General features: G+C 36.0%; 3 protein-coding genes, 1 long non-coding RNA gene and 2 other non-coding genes across 6 annotated transcripts; 1 reads left to right on the top strand and 5 right to left on the bottom strand.

Moving 5' to 3' along the window:
• Window positions 1–1,857: 1,857 nt before the first annotated feature.
• Window positions 1,858–4,267, bottom strand: LOC112800632 (pentatricopeptide repeat-containing protein At2g22410, mitochondrial-like). Its single transcript, XM_025842976.3, has one exon. The coding sequence runs from the start codon at window positions 3,997–3,999 to the stop codon at window positions 2,155–2,157; it is 1,845 nt and encodes a 614-aa protein (XP_025698761.1). The 5' UTR covers window positions 4,000–4,267; the 3' UTR covers window positions 1,858–2,154.
• An 841-nt stretch (window positions 4,268–5,108) lies between these two features.
• On the bottom strand, window positions 5,109–7,156 carry LOC112800631 (CASP-like protein ARALYDRAFT_485429). Its single transcript, XM_025842975.3, has 3 exons — window positions 6,647–7,156; window positions 5,820–5,952; window positions 5,109–5,706 (listed from the first exon to the last, which is right to left on the bottom strand). Exons 1-3 carry the CDS (start codon window positions 6,778–6,780, stop codon window positions 5,512–5,514), a joined length of 462 nt encoding a protein of 153 aa, XP_025698760.1. The 5' UTR covers window positions 6,781–7,156; the 3' UTR covers window positions 5,109–5,511.
• A 4,685-nt stretch (window positions 7,157–11,841) lies between these two features.
• Window positions 11,842–13,988, bottom strand: LOC140184660 (uncharacterized). The gene is made up of 2 exons (XR_011881767.1): window positions 13,924–13,988; window positions 11,842–12,934 (listed from the first exon to the last, which is right to left on the bottom strand). It is a non-coding gene; the product is annotated as an uncharacterized lncRNA (long non-coding RNA).
• Window positions 13,486–13,550, bottom strand: LOC112804636 (small nucleolar RNA Z105). Its single transcript, XR_003203249.1, has one exon. It is a non-coding gene; the product is annotated as a small nucleolar RNA Z105 (small nucleolar RNA).
• On the bottom strand, window positions 13,674–13,761 carry LOC112804662 (small nucleolar RNA SNOR75). The gene has a single exon (XR_003203271.1). It is a non-coding gene; the product is annotated as a small nucleolar RNA SNOR75 (small nucleolar RNA).
• Window positions 13,989–18,506: 4,518 nt separating the features above from the next.
• Window positions 18,507–20,171, top strand: LOC112803234 (uncharacterized). The gene is made up of 3 exons (XM_025846744.1): window positions 18,507–19,092; window positions 19,213–19,733; window positions 19,983–20,171. Exons 1-3 carry the CDS (start codon window positions 18,507–18,509, stop codon window positions 20,169–20,171), a joined length of 1,296 nt encoding a protein of 431 aa, XP_025702529.1.
• Window positions 20,172–20,712: the final 541 nt, after the last annotated feature.

The raw sequence follows: 20,712 nt of genomic DNA, 5'->3' as shown, positions 1-20,712 counted from the left end.
AATGAGATATTTTTTTTAATCAAAGTAATTCATCAAAAATTACAAATTAATTATATTTGTCTTTTAGTCATTCCATTAATAACTTTTGTTAATAAATAATATTGTAAAACATTAATTGATAATATACATAATATTTAACATGTCTAATTGAATATTAATCAAATATATTTATGAAAATCTATTAATTTAGTTATTTTTTTCAATTACATAAACATTATTTCCAATATAATCTAGCAACTACATTAATAGATTTTCAAAATATATTTGATTAGCGTCCAATTAGATATAATAGGTGTCATATATACTATCAATTAACATTTTATATTATTATTCGTTGACAGAAATTGTTAATTGAGTAACTAAAAGACAAATATAATTAATTAGTACTCTTTAAAAGACCAATTTAATTGATAAAAGTTTTGAGAGACTAATTTGAAGAGGAGTGGTTTGACTATTAAAAAAAAAAGAGGAAAAACAGAGTTAAAATCAATAACTAGTAATGATCTTAAAATTATTCTACTTAAACAATTATAAAACAAAAATGTTATTTGTTCAAAAAATAATTACTAAAATCAGTTATTATCTATTTATGTATAAATAATATATAATTTAATTTATTTTTAATATATATTTTATATTTTAATATATATCGATATTTAGCCTAATATAGTTGATGAAGCAATTTTCTCAATGTCCATCTTAGAATGTTATATAAGTTACTTTAATTATCAATATCTTTAATGTCGATAATGTTTTAAGGAAAATTTTCTTAAAATATCCTGCTTTTCAATTTAAAATCATGTGAAAAGAAAAAGAAATACTACTTACTTAAAAATAATAATAAATAATTGAATATATTTAACTAAATTATTTAATATAATACATGTCAAATATATATATATATATATAAGTGTAGCCACCAAGAACTACATCTTCTGACTTCTTTAACCTTTTGTTGAGTATTGTTTTACTTGGTTCTAGAATATTTTTATTTCCTTTATTTGAATTTCCATAATTTTTTTAGATATTGTGTGTTATAAGTGTAATGTCTTATAATTTTCTAATTAGAAAACCGTTTTATTTTGTTTTCTTGTTAGTATTTGGGAGATGGTATTCTTGATGTTGGAGTGTTAGATGGAGTTCATTAGGCATTAATACATATGATTAGTTATTAATTTAAAAAGTATGATTTGATTAATTTCTACCTATTTGTACATTGAACACAAGAGTATAGAGTGCATGATTCCATGGCACCGCCGATACGCTATAGATTGGATTTGGTGGCAATGGTACCCATTTAGTACATTCCAATTGACCACTCAAGTGTCCTCTTTCTTTAGAGGTCAAACAAATTGGGCATGCCAACCTTGCTGGCAAAAAGTGTTAGCGGAGGAAGGAAGGTTCATGGTAATAGCAACTCCAAACTTTATAATCAGATATCCAATTTGATCAATGATTCTAAGACCATATAACATCTTTAATGGATTTGAAAATCTAATGCACTGACAAAACAAAGATTATTGTTGTTTGAGGGTGTCTTGATTCATAATATTGTACTATGTTCAATGTGTTATTGCCGGTTGGTAGAGTTGATTGTTTACTCTCTTTATCCAATTAATTTAGCCAAGATACATCAACATTATGCAAGATAATGGGTTGTCCTATTATTGAGTATGATTTTAATAAGGAAGGTCCCTTCACTAGCAAGCATGAATCTTCTTACCTTTTAAAATATATGTAAGCCTTGAAGCAGTTAGATGTATTGATTTAAAAAAATCATTGGTTTGCTATGTGTGTGACTTATGATTAAATTATACAATAATGGCATGCAGATCGCCTAAAACGCCCATTTACAAGTTTTCTTTGGTCAATGATTGAGTAAATTTATTTTATGCAGAGGATGAATAAGGCTTTTATTTACAGTGTAGACATTTTAATAATGCCTGATAATAAAGGTCACATAACTAGAGAATACCCATTTACCAGTAATGACTTGGATACATTGAAAATTTTACTCTTGAAAAGAAGATATGTTTTTTTTTTTTTAACTTAAGCTGTTTACTGCTACTGAGAATCAAATATCCCAAGGTTTGCATAGATATCCTACAAACTTTAGATGATCTGTTTATTGATCAAAAGCATTAGTATATACTGTTAGCAAAAGCCATTGATTTCAATGGAACTTATTGCCCAACACTTTTTTATCCCACTTTCATCCATTATTTTCCTGATCTTTCTCATGTCGTCCCATCTTTGAGATTCTGAATACATGTTTGAGAGAAGCACATAAAGCCCAGAATTATATCTTCCCAACTCCAACAATTGCTTCATGATTTGCTTACCAATCTCTAGATTTCCATGGGTTCTACAAGCACCAAGCAAAGCACCCCAAACCACCACATCAGGTTTCATGGGCATCCCTTTGATTAGGGCCATTGCTTCTCCCAAGAGCCCGCCGCGCCCTAAAAGATTGACCATGCATGCATAATGTGTAACACCAGGAGAAATCCCGAACTTGGAACTCATTATGTCAAAGTAATATCTCCCCTTGTCCACAAGACCACTGTGACTACAAGCAGAAAGTAGCCCTGTGAAGGTAATCTCATCAGGAAATAGCCCGCTGCCTCGCATCTTCTCGAACATGTCAATAGCTTCTTCTCCAAAACCATGTAGAGCAAGTGCCCCAATAGCAACATTCCATGACACCACATTCTTCTTTGGCATCCCAAAGAAGATGTCCATGGCAGTCTGAAGGGCACCACATTTAGCATACATGTCAATTAGGGCGTTACAAAGGGTCACACTTAGTGTAATATTATTGTTACCGATGTAATTGTGAGCTTGTTTCCCCAATTCCAAATCACCCATGTGACTGCAGGATGAAAGAACGCTAACAAGAGTGGTCTCATCTGGCATCACACCTGAACTACACATTGTGTGGAAAAGTTCCATGGCTTCCATGTATTTCCCTTCTTGAACATGACAGCAAATTATTGAATTCCAAGAAACCACATTTTTCACTGGCATCCTATTAAACATCTCCAAAGCATAATCAATAAGTCCATAGTTAGCATATGCATTAACCATACAAGTCCACGAAATGACATTCTTATCAAGCATTTGATCGAAAACACATTCGGCATATTGCAAATGCCCGCACTTGGCATACATATCAATGAGGGCATTCGTCACAATTGAATCAATTGCAATTCCGGTAGCGATTATGTAAAGATGCATGAATCTTCCCAACTCCAAATTACCATGCTTCGAGGAAACAGAGAGCAAGCAAACCAAAGTGATCACATCAGGCACCACATCCAACTTTTGCATCTCTCGAAACAACAAGATGGCTTCTTTGCAAAACCCCAGCTTAGCATACCCACCAATGATTGAATTCCATGAGACCAGGGTCCTATCAGAAATATCATCAAACACTTTCCGTGCACTATTTATAAGGCGACAAGCAACATAGGCACTCAAGAAAGCGTTCTGCACACAAGCGTGAGACCCCATCCCAAGCTTAATAGCGTGAGCATGAAGAATAACAGCTTCCCAATATAAGGATTTGCAAGCACAAGTTTTGACAACAAAGGGGATGGTAAACTCATTAGGGGAAATCCCAGCATTTACCATTTGGCGGTAAAGTAACAAAGACCTTATTGGGTCATCGCTATTTGAATAACCCTTTATGAGATGATTGTACATGAACTTATTAGGTTGGGGACTTTGGTCGAACAGAAGCTGCGCATAACGGAGATCCCCCAGTTCGGGAGAAGTGCAGAAAGAGACAAGCTTGCCAATAGTGAGAACTTGACCAGATAGGCCATGGAGGATAATCTGGGCATGGAGGAGCTTGAGCTCTCTCATGGAGGAACATCGCTCTAAGAGATGGTGAAGGGTTTGGTGAGTGGGTGACTTGAAATTATGCCAAATGGTTTGTGCTGAGTGAACGCAAAACAGGCGGGAACCAACGGTCGCGTGTTTCAGAGCGGCTGACATCAAATCAAATCAAATAAAACTACCTACCTAGCTTCCCTACAAATAATCATGGACTAAATTCTCCTATTATTCCCTAGTCTTACCAATTTAGTCTTTTAAATTTAAATTTATTATACTAGTCTTCAAGATTCATATTCTGTATTGGTCCTAGATCATTTCTAGAACTGAGTTAGTGAACAAAGTGTTGAGTTGTCTCTCACTTATCATGCTGGATGCTGCAAAGATTGGCTGGCAAGATTGATTTTAAAAAGAATACAACAGACATCCCTAATGAGAGTGAATTAGGATTTATAAATAGAAAAGACCAATTTGGGTAATAAAACTAATCTTGTCATGAAAGCTAATCATTTGTAACATCTTTTGTGACAAATAAGAGATAACTCAACACTTGATCCAAGAACTAATACAATACCCGAAAATGAATCTTAAAAATCAGTATAGTCAATTTTAAATTTGAGAGATTAAATTAGTGAAATTCGAAAATCTAAAAGACTACTATAAGAATATAAGAATTTAGTAAATAATCATATTTCATAAATATAATAGATTGTTGTATTATCTTAATTCAGGCGCTTTTGTAAGAATTACTATTAAACCTGGTTATTCCAAATTATTAAGTTGACACTACCTAAAAAATTAATTACTCAATTCTGTTACAATATATTTGTATATAAATATATATCTTATTAAATATATTTTTAATATATATTTTATATTTTAATATTTATTTTATATAAATCAATGATTAAATAACTATTTTAGTGGCTGATTTTTAGTCTATGATTTCATTTTGCTACTACATATCTACATCTATAATTCTTTAATGGTTTAATTTTACATGGTTATAATTTACCTTTATTTCTACCATCATCGCATATTATTTTCTTATTTTAAAATTGTTAGTTTTCTGATCCAATGGACATTGTTTGACTATACATCTATCATATAAGCATGAATCAAGTTTGACCAGCTAGTGACTTAGACAGTGTCTCAAATGATAACCAGTGTTTTAGTCATTCGAATGGAGTCAAGTTTAATTCTTAAGGATCAAGCTCCCTCAAATCCCCCTAAGGATGAAATAAAAGTGACTCCAAACGTCATAAAGAAACAATATAGAATAGAACTCTTCACATTGCATAAGCACCAAATGAATGTTACAGATGTTGCGCCAGATTATCGCAGGCACAGTACATACAGTTTGGAACAGTGGAACTTATAGTACCATGCTACATAAATCATTCAGATTTTCAACCAACTTTTCCCAAGTAACTTGGTAAAACAGCAAAAAACTGGGAAGAAAAGCTGGAAGCAGTTGAGAGCCAAGAAATAAACCTTTAGTATTTTTCCCTTGCCCTGCTGAAAGAGCAGTTATTACATTGTTGACTATAGTCGCCAGAATTTTATTCACAAGGAAATTTCAAAAAATATGTACTTAAAAAGCAAATGACTTTGTCATTCACATTCACACCCTTTGCATTCATTTACACATATATCAACAGTGAGCTATGTATTTTACAGAGAAGAGAAGAGCCAAAAATTGAAAAGACAGGAAGCTGATGAAAGAAACCAAGACAAAAAGGCCATAGCAGCAGACATTTGATATCTACCACATAGTCTTGCAGGGCAAAGGGATCCACCAGCTTCAAGCAGAAGATCCGCGACACTCGCTGTAGAGCATGCTGCAGCCAGCGAGAGATACGATAAAACCTGCATAGTAGATAAGGAAAACGAAAAGAAAAACCTCAAAACTATTAGTTCAGTATTGGAACCTTATTAATGCCTCTTCAAGTCTTAGCCATAAGTTGCAGATAACTACATACCATGTCTCCCAGAAAGATTATCATTACAATCCTTTGCTGAATTTGTAGGTCTTTTATGAAGACGGAGTAAGCATCTACTACTAACAATGTTACGCTCCATGGAATTACCAAACCCATGACCGTCACCAAATAGCTGCAGAATAGCATAACTTATTATCAGTTAGAATTTATAAACTGCAAGGCATGCCAATTGTAACCACATGCATGCTGCGTAAACCTAATTCCTTTTCCTCCTCTTGGTTTTAGACCTTGAACATGCTAAGTGGCTAAGCTCCACACAAACACTCATCACAATCAAATCATGTATCAAACCAAAAATGTAAAAGAAATTGGGAACTCCAGCTTTGTATTAAGAGCCCCAATCAATCAATTGTTCATGCTCATTAAGAAATTAGAAATGATCTGTTCTCAGCATTCTTACATCCTACACCAAAAATGCTGTAGACTCTGGACCTATTAGATGCGCAATTTAGTTATAGGGAATTTCAATTAATTTCCCATCACCATTCAGCAATAAATTCATTTGTAAACTTTCTATCCCAAAATCAGAGAGGTATGTAAGACTTTGAACAATTTGCAAACCAATTTCAGGGCCAGCAAGCTTGCAGTGACTTGCCTATAATTTGAGAAGTGTAAATTACTGCCTCATTTCTTATGAAGAATAGATCTGCGACATAGCAGAATTGAAATGACATGTAACCCCACATAAAAACCAATTTTGAGATCGAAATTTGAGAGTAGGTGTGCATTCAGATGACATTGCAAAATAATGTTTGTTATCAAAGCAACACATTGAAGACTAAAGAGTGAATGAGAAAAAGAAATACCAGAAAGCGGTGTATGAGTAGAAATCGACGCCAAAGCACATGAATAGAAGGGAGGCGGAGGAGAAGACGGTCTGCCCCAAGCGGAGGGCGAAGCTGGCGCTGCTGCCAAACGCCCCTGCCACTTCCTCCATCATTCGCACCACTTATCTTCTTCTCTGCATACCCATACAATTAAGTGGAACCTGGGATTGTGAAATTCAACCATATTAATTAATTAATTTATATAGGAAACACGGCATAAGAAGAGCATAATATTATACAGTGATACATGCCACACGCCACAATTAGTGACTGAGTGCATTCATTAATTATTTAATTAATGTTAGTTTTGATTGGTTTAGATTTTACGGTGAGTTGCAAAAGAGAGTGACAGACAAAAGTGGAATCATGGAATAGACTTGGTAAAGAGGTCTTCGGTTAATAATGGTTTCGATCGTGCGGTTGTCTTGTACGTAGAAAATGTTCTGTCGGCGGGATACCAGGTTGTTGGATTCGGATTCGGATACCGATACGGATAAGTGTGAAAGGGAAGTAGTGACTATTCAATCCTCTTGTAATTTGTGAATAAATGCAGCACCCCAAAACAATTATGTAGAGTGTAAACATCATAATACACTCATCTTTCAATAAAATACTAGTGCAGGGACTGCATCAAAAAAAAATTCATGTAAATAAATATGTATGACAAAAATGAAAAAATACCATATAATATTTATTTCATGAAAAACTTTTTTAAAAAATTTTTGAAAATCAGTAATTTTTAGTATTTTTTACTATTTGACTAATATAATTATTAAATTATCTTTAATAAATAAATTTTATTTATCTATGTATACAAACTCTAAAAAAATATAGATACATATAAATATAAGTGTAAATTATATTTTTTATGTATAAAATTTTTTTAAATATAAATATAACGTATTGCTGATAAAATACTCACTAAAAATAATCATATTTATTAGTCATGTAGTATTGTTCAAATCTTAATAAAACAATTAAAATACTTAATGTAATAGTATATATTGTTTATGTTATTTGATAAATTAACAACTATGAAACACAAAATGTAACTTATGTTGATATTTAATGACTAATAATAAAATTCGTTCTTAGAATATGCAGTAAAAAGTAATAGGAATAAACTTGTAAAAAAAATTTTGAATTTTTGTTCGCTTTCATATACTGCTCGATAGTGAATACGAAGACAGAGACTAAACAACAACAAAATTGACCCAAAAAAAAAAACAAGAATGTTAAAAGGAAAAAGTACAATTCCATTATGGCAACTCTTTGTTTTAATATTATTATTTGCTAAAGTATACTATAATTACGTAGTAATTTTTTGTCAGAATATTTACACGGCACTTGTACATTTTATCGTCATAAGGAAGAGTCCAACATTAGACGGTAGGACCAGAAACAAAAGCCCAATCTGCAAAGCAAGCATCACCCGAATTTGTGATACATGTAATGGAAGATAATAAAATTGAGTTGGGTCTTGGCCCAGTTACCTAGTTCATAGGCAAAGACCCCAAAGGAAAAGGTGTTTGGTTGAACACTTGAACAGCTTGTATTTTTTGTTAAACCAACGAGGCCTAATCCAAAAAGAAGAAACACTCCCCATACTATCATTTACAATGAAAGACACAAATCCTATCGGGAAGGAGTCAATAAAATGGAATCCACTATGGCTTTTGGGGATTTCCTTGGGTAACCAGTAAGCGCAAGTGTTCCCGTATCTGAGGGTGCTGGAATTTGAGGGTGGCAACCACTATTCGAATATACGGATATCTATTCGACTATTCCTACTTGTTTAAAGCGGGTTTTTTAGTGATGGAGTTCTTGGACAAAGCGAGGTGGAGTCGGATTTAGATAATATCCGACAGTATATATAATGTATATATAAATATATATACCTTTTGTATCATATCAATATTTCCGGCCAAATGAAGTAATAATTGAGAACAAGTCAAATTCTTCAAACAAAATTTTATACCGAGAATCTCGCACTATTTAAGCAGATAAACTAATCCTTAATAACAATTCCTAAAAAATTGAGCACTATTCGAACGTTTACTCAACAAATATTTTTTACAACACTATTTATTTCAACAAACGAGCAAATCTCGTCAGGGTATGAAAAAGAAACACACACATTAAAATATTCTCAATCAAATAAAGTAACAACAGCCTTGCCTCTGTGATACTTTCTTTTATTTTTTTTCTCACGTTTATTATATGCATTACTGACTTGAGCGTTGGAATCTCCTTTGCAGGTTCCTAAAGTTCATGTCATAAAATTTGAATCTATGATGTTCTTCAATAGCGACTCCGATCCTATTTTATGCCGAATTTTTCAACTTTTTTAGATGGAGTTGCCCTATTATAGTTTTCTAATTTGCCTGCAGGTTCCATAATCAGTTTTGATGAGTTTGCCAAATTGTTCATTAATTATTTTGCAGCATCCAAAATCTATGTGTGAGACTCAGACTATCTCAGCACGATCAAGCAGGGACAGCACGAGAGCTTGAAAGACTATATGACATGCTTCACAACAGCAGCTATGGAAAATTCCCGACCTCAATCCAAAAGTGCAATTGCACGCCATCAAGAGTGGTCTCCGACCTAAAAAATTCCAGGAAGCTATCGTTGTGGCAAAACTGAAGACATTGGAGGAATTTTGGGATAAAGAGACTGGACATTTATCGAAATAGAAGAGCTACATGAAACTCAGAGGAATGAGAGACCATCATTCAGAAAGGAAGAAGACAAGTCTTATAACAAGGATTCCAAAAAACCCTTTAACCTAACTCCGAAGTTCGATTTATACACCAAGTTCAATACCAAAAGGGAAGACATCATTAAAGAAATATTACACAACAAGCTAATAAAGTCACCGAACAGAGCCGGTTCATACCAAGACCAGAGATACGTCAACAAGTCAAAATACTGTGCCTTCCACCAAAAGTTCAGCCACACAACCGACGAATGCGTGATCGTCAAAGACCTACTAGAAAGGTTGGCCAGACAAGAACACCTAAACAAATACATAAGTGGCAGGATAAGGCCAGTTACAAAGAACACGAGTGACCGGCAACAAGAGCAAACTCCAAATACCTCAGACAAAATCATATTTCAACCTCCACCGACAAGAGGAGTTATCAATTGCATCTCTGGAGGATTCGCGAGTAGTGGACAAACAAGCTCAGCACGAAAGCGTAGTTACCGAGCAATGCTAATGGTCCAACGGACAGACGAGACCACCATTCGCAAACCACAGACATCCCAGATATCTTTTGAACAGTCTGACTACCAAGCAAGAGCCACCAACCTAGATGACCCTGTAGTCATTTCTATCCAGGCGGGAGGTCTCCTGGTGAAGAAAGTTCTACTCGACCCCGGCAGCAGCGCGGATGTCTTCTTTTACTCTACTTTTAGGAAAATGAAACTCAGTGAGCAAACAATGCTACCATCCTTGGGGGAGCTAGTCGGATTCTCGGGGGAGCGAATATCTATCCTCGGCAGCGTATGGCTAAAAATAACCATGGGCGACCATCCCTTTAGTAAAATAAAGGACGTGCAGTTCCTAGTTGTCGACTACACTAGCCCTTACAATATCATCATGGGCAGACCTTTTTTAAATTCCTTCGGTGCTATTGTATCCACTATCCATCTATGTATGTGTCAAGTTTCAGGTACAAGACAACCAGATAGCCACTATACATTCCGACTAGATCGAAGCTCGACAATGCTACAATGAAAGCTTGAAAATAAGATTAGAAACCAACCAGAAGGCTGAACCAGAGAAGGGAACCTATGATGTGGCAAATATCTCGAATACCGCCGATCTTGATCCAAGAGGAGACTCCACGACAGGCCTACACCAACAGATGACCTTGAAAATGTAATAATAGATGACAATAACAATCATTACACTTACATAAGTGGTTCTCTTTTCTCAGGAACTAAACAACGAATCATCAACTTGCTTCGAAAAAATACCGACCTCTTTGCGTGGATAGCAGCAGACATGCTCGGCATAGACCCGAGCCTTATATGCCACAGATTACAAATCGACCCTAAAGTTCGACCTGTATCACAAAAGAAACGAAACATGGGAGACGAGAAAAGAGCAGCATGTCTGGAAGAGACCCAAAAACTCCTACAAGCAGGATTCAATAAAGGAATTACGATTTACAACATGGCTCTCTAATGTGGTTATGGTAAGGAAAGTCTCAGATAAGTGGCGAATATGTGTAGACTTTACTAACCTGAACAAAGCATGTCCTAAAGACGCCTATCCCCTCCCACGTATAGATAAACTGGTCGATAATGCATCAGGATACGATATCTTAAGTTTTCTAGATGCATACTCTAGATATAACCAGATTCTAATGCATTCAGAAGATGATGATAAAACATTTTTTATCACCAAACTTGGAAACTATTGTTATAAAGTTATGCCTTTTGGACTTAAGAATGCAGGTGCTACTTATCAACGACCGATAGACAAGGTCTTCAGTAAGCAAATAGGAAGGAACTTTGAGGTCTATGTTGACGACTATAATGGCTTTCAATGCAGTGGCTATAAATACCTATATATTGACCTAGCAATCTACACATGACATGATACTTTTTGTAATTAGTAATTTTAAATTTCACTTGAATAGTATTAAAATTTAATTAATGATAGTAACTTTAAATTTTAGATTTTTTATTGCAGGATAAAATGGTTATTTCAATTAAAAATAAAAGATATAAATAATTATTTACTAATATGAGAAAAAAGATTAATGCAGTGTAAATATTTTCAAAAATTACCATTTCGTCAATTTTTGGCATTGGTGGCGACTTCATTTCCGGCAAGAGAGGGAACAATTTTCCAGCAATAGACCATTTTTTATTGCTAAGGAATATAATAGATGGTGTAATTTTTTCTTTTATTTATAAACCATAAACATGCCATTATTGATTAATAGATCTGTAACTAAAACGTGTTTCAATTTCCCATATGTTGATGATTTGTTTGTCCATAGTCACCAAAACGTTCAATTTTCCATATGTTGATGATTTATTTGTCCATAGTCACCAAAACTTGTGGGCGTCATAAACAGCAGCAATAATTAGTAAAATAATTGACAATAATATATCATATTTAAATTTTTCTTTTAATTTATGATATGTATATAAAGATGATTATATAAATTTTAAATTTTAATTTTATTTATTAAATTTTTATAATTATACGGGTAGGACATATACTAGCATAGGTGGATTAGGGTTTAATTTTTTAATACCCACCTATAAAAGTGGACTGGATTCTATACAAGTTATTATAGGGTGAGGCACGAACGGGTTGGCAAATTGAGACTCACTTCCACCATCACTTCAAGAGAGTCTACTTCCACCATCGCTGTCCTCATTCCTAGCTCCCAAGCCATTTTCAATCAATAAAAAACTACCCCGAGTTCCGCCTGTATTGCTGGACAGTTCCCCAGCCTTGCCATGAAACCTCATATCCATTTCCCTTAATGAGTTCTCAGCAATCCTCCACTACCCGAATCATTTTGAGTCTCCCCGAAAGCACCATCAGTATTTAATTTCAACCACCCTTGTGCTGGAGGGTGCCAAACTCCTCGATCCCTATTAGGGGGGATATCATTTCTAGACGCTTTCCTCTTCCCTTGAGCAACAGTATAATTTTCTATCGTGCCTCTAATTACTTTAACTGCATTCGTTGGTCTGTTAAAAGGGGGTGAAAACACTTCTTGATTTCTCCATTTCCACATCGCCCAGCAAGTCACAAAAAATTCATCAATCCAAGAATGTACAGATGATACTCCTAAATTATTTTCCAAATTCATTCTTATCCAATTTGCCATATCGATTCCAAAGAAAATAGCTGTTGCATTCAGTTGGATGAGTTGCATCCAAGTCCTTCTTCCTGCTGTTAAGATCCTTCCATGGGCTAGTCTCCACATGAGCATTTTTATTCTTTACATCCCTTTTCATTTCCATATGGTTTTCCATATTGGGAGTTGCTCTTTCTCACTGCTTCGAGTTAACAATTTATAAACCGAGGCTATGGTGACTTCACCATTCGAGCTATGATTCCATCTTATAGTATCTTCAGTTTGTCTCGTTAGGTGTCCTTTTGCCTTCAGGCTGCAACATTCAACCAGCAGCTAAACTTCTTGTTCTATATGGATATGCAGAACCAGAAGCCTCAAAAAGTAATAAGATTCATTCAGCCAGAGCTCCCAAGCAAACATGTGCCTCCATCCACTAAGCATTTATTTCTAATCAATCAATAGTGATCGGTGCTTAACAATATACAGCATGGATATAAAATAGGTTGTAAATAAAGAAAACTCTAACCCCAGTGATATAAAGTTCAATCTAATAATTAAATAAACAAAACTAAAATATATAAAATTAAATTAAACATTCTAATACTTAAAAATATGAAATAATATCTACTAAATAGTATTTGAAAGATATGTCTGCAACAGTAAGGAGCAAATCACAATTGCCCGAGAATGATTTTAGGAGAAAAAGCAAGAAAACAATGAATAAGCTGTTTTGTGCCAGTGTAAAATCAAAAGTTATTTCTAGTGAAAATACCAAAAAAACAAATGAGGAATGAGAGGCAGCAGCACCATCTGTTTCCAAAAAGATTTTTTAAAAACAAAGTGGAATAAGAGAAAGGGAGTAGTAGCTCAAAAGTGCTTGAAACACAATCACTGAGAATTCTCTCGTCAAATATCAATTTCATCATCATGGCTACTTTATCATCTTTCTCTACTAAACTAGTACGTAAAATCAAAATGAGGCATTCAGAATGAGTAGGAGGATTGTTTTCATCATTTGAAAATGTTCATAAATATCCTCATCATGCCCAAAAGTTCCAGCATCAACTAAAATTCCTATGCAATTATGCATAACAATCCACATTCAATCAACAACACAGAAAATTATAAAAATAAAAATGGTGGAAATGGAAGGAAGAGTGGAAGAGTGGAGTTCCTCTCAGACAAATGCCTCGATTTGTCGTCAGTATTGTTAAGAATGGAAAGATCGGACTCGTCATCATTGATTCATCATCATAGAGAAACACCACTTCCCGTTCCTTCCTCAAAATCAATTCCAAAACAAACAATAATCATCATATCAGAAAGAGAAAACAAACAACTACACAGACATTATAATTTCCTAATCAAATCGCAAATAAACAAATTTAAGCTCGCAGTCACAGAAGCGATGACCAAGGTTACCATGCCAAATATGCCTTCACTTTATAGCTGATTACTGACCAGGTTTCGACGAGAGGCTTTAGGGTTTATGCTAAGCGCACCGTTTTATAGCCTTATAGGCCACCTTCACCACCACTTTTTGGGCCAAATATTTTCGGTGGGCTCATGGCCCAGAAGTAAAATAGTTTTTGGTGCAGCTAAAGTTACCCTCGTGTGTACACCAAAGAAAAAAAAAAAAAATAATAATAATAATAATAATAATAATAATAATAATAATATGGTATGATAATGATATGAAGTTGTCCCAATTACTCTATTCATGATAAAAAATAATTATTCTAATCATAATATAATACGATAAAATCATATAATTTTAATAAAACAAATATATGATGTATAATTAACATAAATAATAAAAAATTATCCTGATAATAACTAATTTATATATTTATTTTTTTTAATAAAGTTTATATATAGAGTTTTTTGTGGTACATGAGTCTAGATCTGAGTCAACTCATTTTTTTAAAATTTTTTGTTCTTCTTTTGCTACTTCATAGAATGTATTCTTCATTTTTCATCAAAGTTGATCCTTTTAAGGTACAATTTATTATTTTGTATAGTATTTTCTATATACTCATTTTATTATATTATTCTTTTGATAATTTAATGATTGTTCTTACTCCAACTTATGCTTTTCGTCTAATATTACAGTGCGATTGTCTTTTGCCGCAATCATTTACAATGCATCACATCCATGAAATACCTCATTAAGTTGAATTCACTGATTTGGGTTCTAACTACATGGATGTAAGCGTCCAAAGAAGAGGAAGTAAACTCTATTTTACCGAAAGATGGTTGGATCTACTCACATATTATGACCAACCTAATAGAATGTGAATAAAATTAGTTTTCTTGGGAGGAGCTCGATTTTTTATTGAAGAATTGTTTTCACAAAGCTTGTAGGTCAAGTTCAAGTTCAATCCCCTCCATGCTTTCTACGTCTGCCCGGAGATCTTCGAAGTGGAACACATAATGAGATTGACTTCCCTCAATTTAAGTTCAGTTTTGCTAAATTCATTTCAAATTCGGATATGCAACTTCAACGATTAGTAATATATTTAAATTTTTTTATTTTAAGTTTTTGGTTATTAAAATAATTTTATAACATATTGTGATTTTTTTTTCAAAAATTATCGGCCTTCTTTTGTATCAATGCAATGCCATTGAGGGGAATAAGGTTCAGTTTAGTTTCTGTGGCAATTCTATACCTTGCCGTATTGCATGGATAGTGGATAATGAAGCTAAAGGATATTGAATCTATACCTTCCTTTTAAGTTGCAGTTATAACCCCTTTTTTAAACAAACTTTCAATTTTGCTTCTATTTGTACTTAGCAGCGAAAATTTATTTTTGTCTCATGAATATCAGAAAACAGAACACAACAGAGAAGAGAAAAGCTAACATTAACATGTATCCTGGTTCGGTTGCATTGTACTATGCAACCTACGTCCAGTCAACTCCACAACAATGGAGAAATTTTCACTATAGTTAAAAGTATTACATACACCAATTTCACAGGGTTGACACAATCCTTTCACACTCAAGTTCTAACCTAACTTGACATTGGCTATGATAATAACTAACTTTTCACTCTTAGTGCTAACCCAACTAAGAAAGAGATACCTTACAGGTACAAGATACAAGACATAGACATACCTAAAGAAATCAGAAAATAACTCTAGGCTTTTCTCTCAAGTGTATCACTAAGCCTTTTTTCACTCATGGCTTTTACTTGAGCTCTTTCACTATGCCTTTTCACACAAGAAATTACAGAAAGATGGACATAGAAAAGTACATCACAATCTGTAAAACATGAAGGAGATTGACTTCATCAACAACCTCTTCGCTATGTGCAAAACCATATTTGCAAACCTCAGATACAGTTTTTCAGTATTGGCCAAATTCTTCTTTGAAAGAAAGCATTATCCAAGTAGAGAAACTTCTTTACAGAATACTATTTACCAAACTCTGGTTTTCTCTCCGTGGTTTCTAAATGAACAACAAAACATTTTTATCTCCTTGCATGCTGCTTGGTTGCTCTCCCTAGGTCAACTTCTCGAGTCTTAAGCTTCACCAACCCACAAACTCACTTTTTCTCATTAAACCTCAGAGTATAACTTTTTCTTCTGACTTCTCCATCTTGACCGAAAGCCATAAAATAGCAACCACAAAAGTCTTCCAATGGTAAATCGAATCTGAACCCTTGAAAACCAACTTGGTCCCCAAGACATGTTTGAGACCGTGGATACAGCAGAGAAGAATAGAAATCCTCTTTTCCATATAGCTCAAAACGGAGTGGCAGAGAGTTGGAGATGAAGAGAAGAAAGTGTGTTGCATGTAAAAGAAAATGGGTTACCTTTAACCTAAGCTTGATTTGGTTTGAACTTGTTGATTTGACCTCAGCCTTTCAAGCTCAATCTCTCTCTTTCTTGCTTCTTTGGTAATTAGATTAGGGAATAAGCTCTCTCTTTCTCTTTCTCACTTTTCTGAGTTTCTGACCAAGTTACAGAAGTGAACGTTGCTTTTGGTAAGGCAAATGAGAGGGGTTTACTTGCTGAATTCAAATCGGGCTTGGATCGGGTTTTGATTTGCTTGGCCCGTTTTTTATTTCTTTGGCTTTGTTTCCTTTTGGGCTTCGTTTGTGTCATCAGCCCACCAGCCTTGCTATTTTTTATTTTATTCACTTTGGGCTGCTTGCTTTTATTTTGATTTTGGCCTGCATGAATAATAAATAATTAATAATTTACAATTATAATTAATCAACACTAATTATTTATTTTACCCAAAAATAATGTTTGTCATTACTAATTAATTTAGTTAATTTCTTAACTCAATAGAAGCTTATTCAACAAGAAGATGGTCTGAATTTGTACGAATTCTAAATGTCCAAACTTATGATGTTTCAGTTGGTTGTTGTTACGAGAATGACTCTAATTTATACATGTCTAAGGACTAGAATAGATTAAATATTATTTAAGTAATTTAGTTCTAATATTGGTATTTGATTAAATTTGTTTTACATTAATTTAAATTTAAATTTAAATTGTTGTCTTAATTTATATATTACGACTATTTTTATTGAATATGTTATTTTTAAAAGTTTTAATATATGATTTTTTCTGATATTTAAGTTTTTTTTTCTTCGATATATGTATCACCTTTTTTTCTCTATTTGTATTTTAGATTAGTAATGCAATTCTTAATAAGAGTGTACTTAAAACAAAAAAGAAAAAAATTATAAAGGAAAAAGAAAATATACGTGAAAGAAAATAAAACAAAAAATTAAAATTGCTCTATTAAAAAAAATTGTATACAATTTGCGTATGAATGGGACTGGGATTGGAGACCATATATAGATATCAAACATAAGAGTTTATTGCACATATTAATACATGTGATTTAAATATTTTTATGTATAATTAATATATATGTATGTATAAATAAAAAATATTTAGAATTATTTAACAAAATTAATACATACGTATACAAAAATAAAGAAATTACTGTAATTTATGAAGATTATACAGGATTTTTTTCAAATGAATTTGTTTTAATTATATTACAATTAGCTCATGAATAATGTATAATTATATTATTTTATGAAAATATTTTATTATAATTGTTACGGATCCGGCCCACAGATCCATGACCCGGGGTTAAACCCGAATCCGATTACCCAGGTCCAACCCGCCTCGCCCTTCTAGAGGGCCCGAAGCCGGCCCTCTAGAATTCCTAACCGACTTTCGAATTCAAACGTCTCCCTTATCTTAGCCAAACAAGATAAGATAAGATAACTACCATCACCAATAAATAGAGGATCCAGGTCCCCCCAGGTATTCACTCATTCCTCATACCTTATACCTCTCAGATCCATTCTGACTTGAGCGTCAGAGTGTCTTTGCAGGTAACTCCCCCCTTTGCTCCAGTCAAGCGATTCGGCATCCGCCTCGACCCGCAAGTTCCCGATCCATCCCTCAACCAGTACCAGAGACATCTTGTACATTGGCGCCGTCTGTGGGGAACTTGCGCCGACTAAACCGGAATGGGGGATGTACTTGAAGAAGCCTCCTCAAGCCAGGATGACTCTCGAATAAAGAATCCAACCCCAGAACACCAGGAGGTCGCAAACCAAGGAAGGATAGTAAGTACCATCCACCATGCACAGAATAAGGAAAACGATCACATCGTCACGGAACCGCGACACCCTGAGAAAATAGGGGACAAAGCGCACAAATCATCCAAGATCTCTGCCTCCGGGTCCAGGAACTCGAAGGCAGATTGGCCGCCAAGGAAAGATACAATAACGAACACGGAAGCCATGCAACTTCCAGATCAAAATCTCGCCACGGCAGATCGCCAACTCGGCGACACGATAGGAGAGACGATCGCAACACCTCGCGCGACCACAGGCGAGAAAAATCGCCAGAAAGGCGATACAGCAAAAGGCACAACCGCAGCGCTTCCCGAGATTTGAGTCGTCAGCGCGACTCGGACGAAGATCGGCGACACCGAGAGACCAAGCGCACAAGAAACGACCACACGATAATGGGAGCCACACCTTTCACGGAAAGGATCTTGAAAGCAAAACTCCCCAAAGGTTTCGATAAACCCACTGACATGAAGTACGACGGAACCAAAGATCCGCAAGAACATCTAACGGCTTTCGAGGCTAGGATGAACCTAGAAGGAGCGGCCGACGCAGTTCAATGCAGGGCCTTCCCGGTGACCCTAGCCGGGCCAGCAATCAAATGGTTCAATACCCTCCCGAACGGATCCATAGCTGGCTTCCACGACATCACACGAAAGTTCATGGCCCAGTTCACGACCAGAATCACTAAAGCTAAACACCCCATCAGCTTGCAAGGGGTCACACAAAAACAGGACAAATCCACAAGGAAATACCTCGAACGCTTTAAGGACGAATGTCTAACGGTCGACGGGATCACAGATTCAGTCGCAAGCCTTTGCTTAACCAACGGGCTCATGAACGAAGACTTCCGCAAACACCTCACCACCAAACCCATGTGGACCATGCACGAGATCCAAAACGTTGCCAAAGATTACATAAATGACGAAGAAGTCAGCCAGGTCGTCGCTGCCAACAAGCGGCAACACAACCACACCCAACACGGCAACCCGGCACCACGACATAACCCACCACCCAGAGAAAATCAAAGGGACCACCCCAAACTGACAAACACAAGCTGACCACCAAGAATCAGCAAATTCTCTAATTACACGCCCTTGACAGCACCAATTACCGAGATATACCACCAAATAGCAGATGGAGGCATCATACCGAAAGCCCGACAACTCGAAGAAAGAACGGGAGGCAACAAAATCCTTTACTGCGACTACCACCAAGGTTACAGACACAGAACACAAGACTATTTCGACCTTAAAGACGCCCTCGAACAAGCCATACGAGACGGCAAGCTCCTAGAGTTCGCCAAAATCATCAGAGAACTAAAACGTGCGGAGAGAGACAGGTCGCCAGAAAGAGAAGGGCGCAACCCAAGAACGCAAAAACAACCCCCTAGGGAAAGCCCAAAGGAAGACCCAACCATCATAGTAAACGTCATCACAGGCAAAGACGTATCGGGCAAGTCAAAATCAACACTGAAAAAAGATCTCAAAGTGATGGCCGTCAGAAACCAAACTCCAACCACCGTGGCCGACAATACGATAACCTTCCTACCTGAGGACTGCCAGCACGGCACCTCGGCTGAAGACGCCCCTTTCGTCATCTCAGCAAGGATCGGAACAGGACTAGTACAAAGGATACTGGTGGACACCAGTGCAGACTCAAACATCCTCTTCCGAGGAGCCTTCGACAAACTCGGGCTCCACAACGACAACCTCCAAACACACCGCAACGGTGTCACTGGACTCGAAGACAAGTTTCTTAAACCAGACGGCTCAATCACCCTAAAAGACTCCACCGCCTACAATGTGATTCTCGAAAGAAAAACAATCAATGACTTCTCTGCCGTCATTTTTACCAAATACCTCCTCATGAAGTTCAGAACCGAAGACGGCTCCATCGGTACTATCCACGGAGACCGGGAGGTAGTAGCAGAGTGCGACAACATCAGCCTAGCTCTACGAAAGAAATCCCGGGATGCAGCCAGAATATTCCTAGCCGACCTGGACGCTCGACAAGATGGCCAACCCAGGCCAGAGCCAGAAGGCGACATGGAAAAACTATAAATAGGGCCAACCAAAGAGGAATACACCTTCATTAACAGGAACCTCCCGTACGATCTTAAAGAAGATCTTTCCCAACTCCTGAAACAAAATAGAGACTTGTTCGCATTTACACCAGCCGACATGCCGGGAATAAACCCCGACCTAATGTCCCACCGGCTAGCCGTGGACCCCAAAGCCAAACCAGTAGCACAAAGGAGACGAAAAATGTCACCAGACCGAGCCGCCGAGGTCAAAAGGCAAGTTAAAGCCCTACTCGAAGCCAACTTCATCAGGGAACTCCCCTACACGACCTGGCTAGCCAATGTCGTGCTAGTGAAGAAATCTAACGGGAAGTGGCAGATGTGCGTCGATTACACGGACCTCAACAAAGCCTGTCCAAAAGACGCCTTTCCCCTACCAAATATCAACGGATTAGTAGATGCCGCATCCGGCCATCAATACCTCAGCTTCATGGACGCATACTCTGGCTACAACCAGATTCTGATGCACCGACCTGACGAAGAAAAAACAGTGTTCATCACCCCAGACGGGACGTACTGCT

This window comes from Arachis hypogaea, chromosome 5 (assembly GCF_003086295.3).
Source record: "Arachis hypogaea cultivar Tifrunner chromosome 5, arahy.Tifrunner.gnm2.J5K5, whole genome shotgun sequence".
NCBI classification, from domain to species: Eukaryota; Viridiplantae; Streptophyta; class Magnoliopsida; order Fabales; family Fabaceae; genus Arachis; species Arachis hypogaea.
The sequence above is the reverse complement of the archived record's forward strand: the minus strand, read 5'-3'. Positions and strand labels throughout refer to the sequence as shown.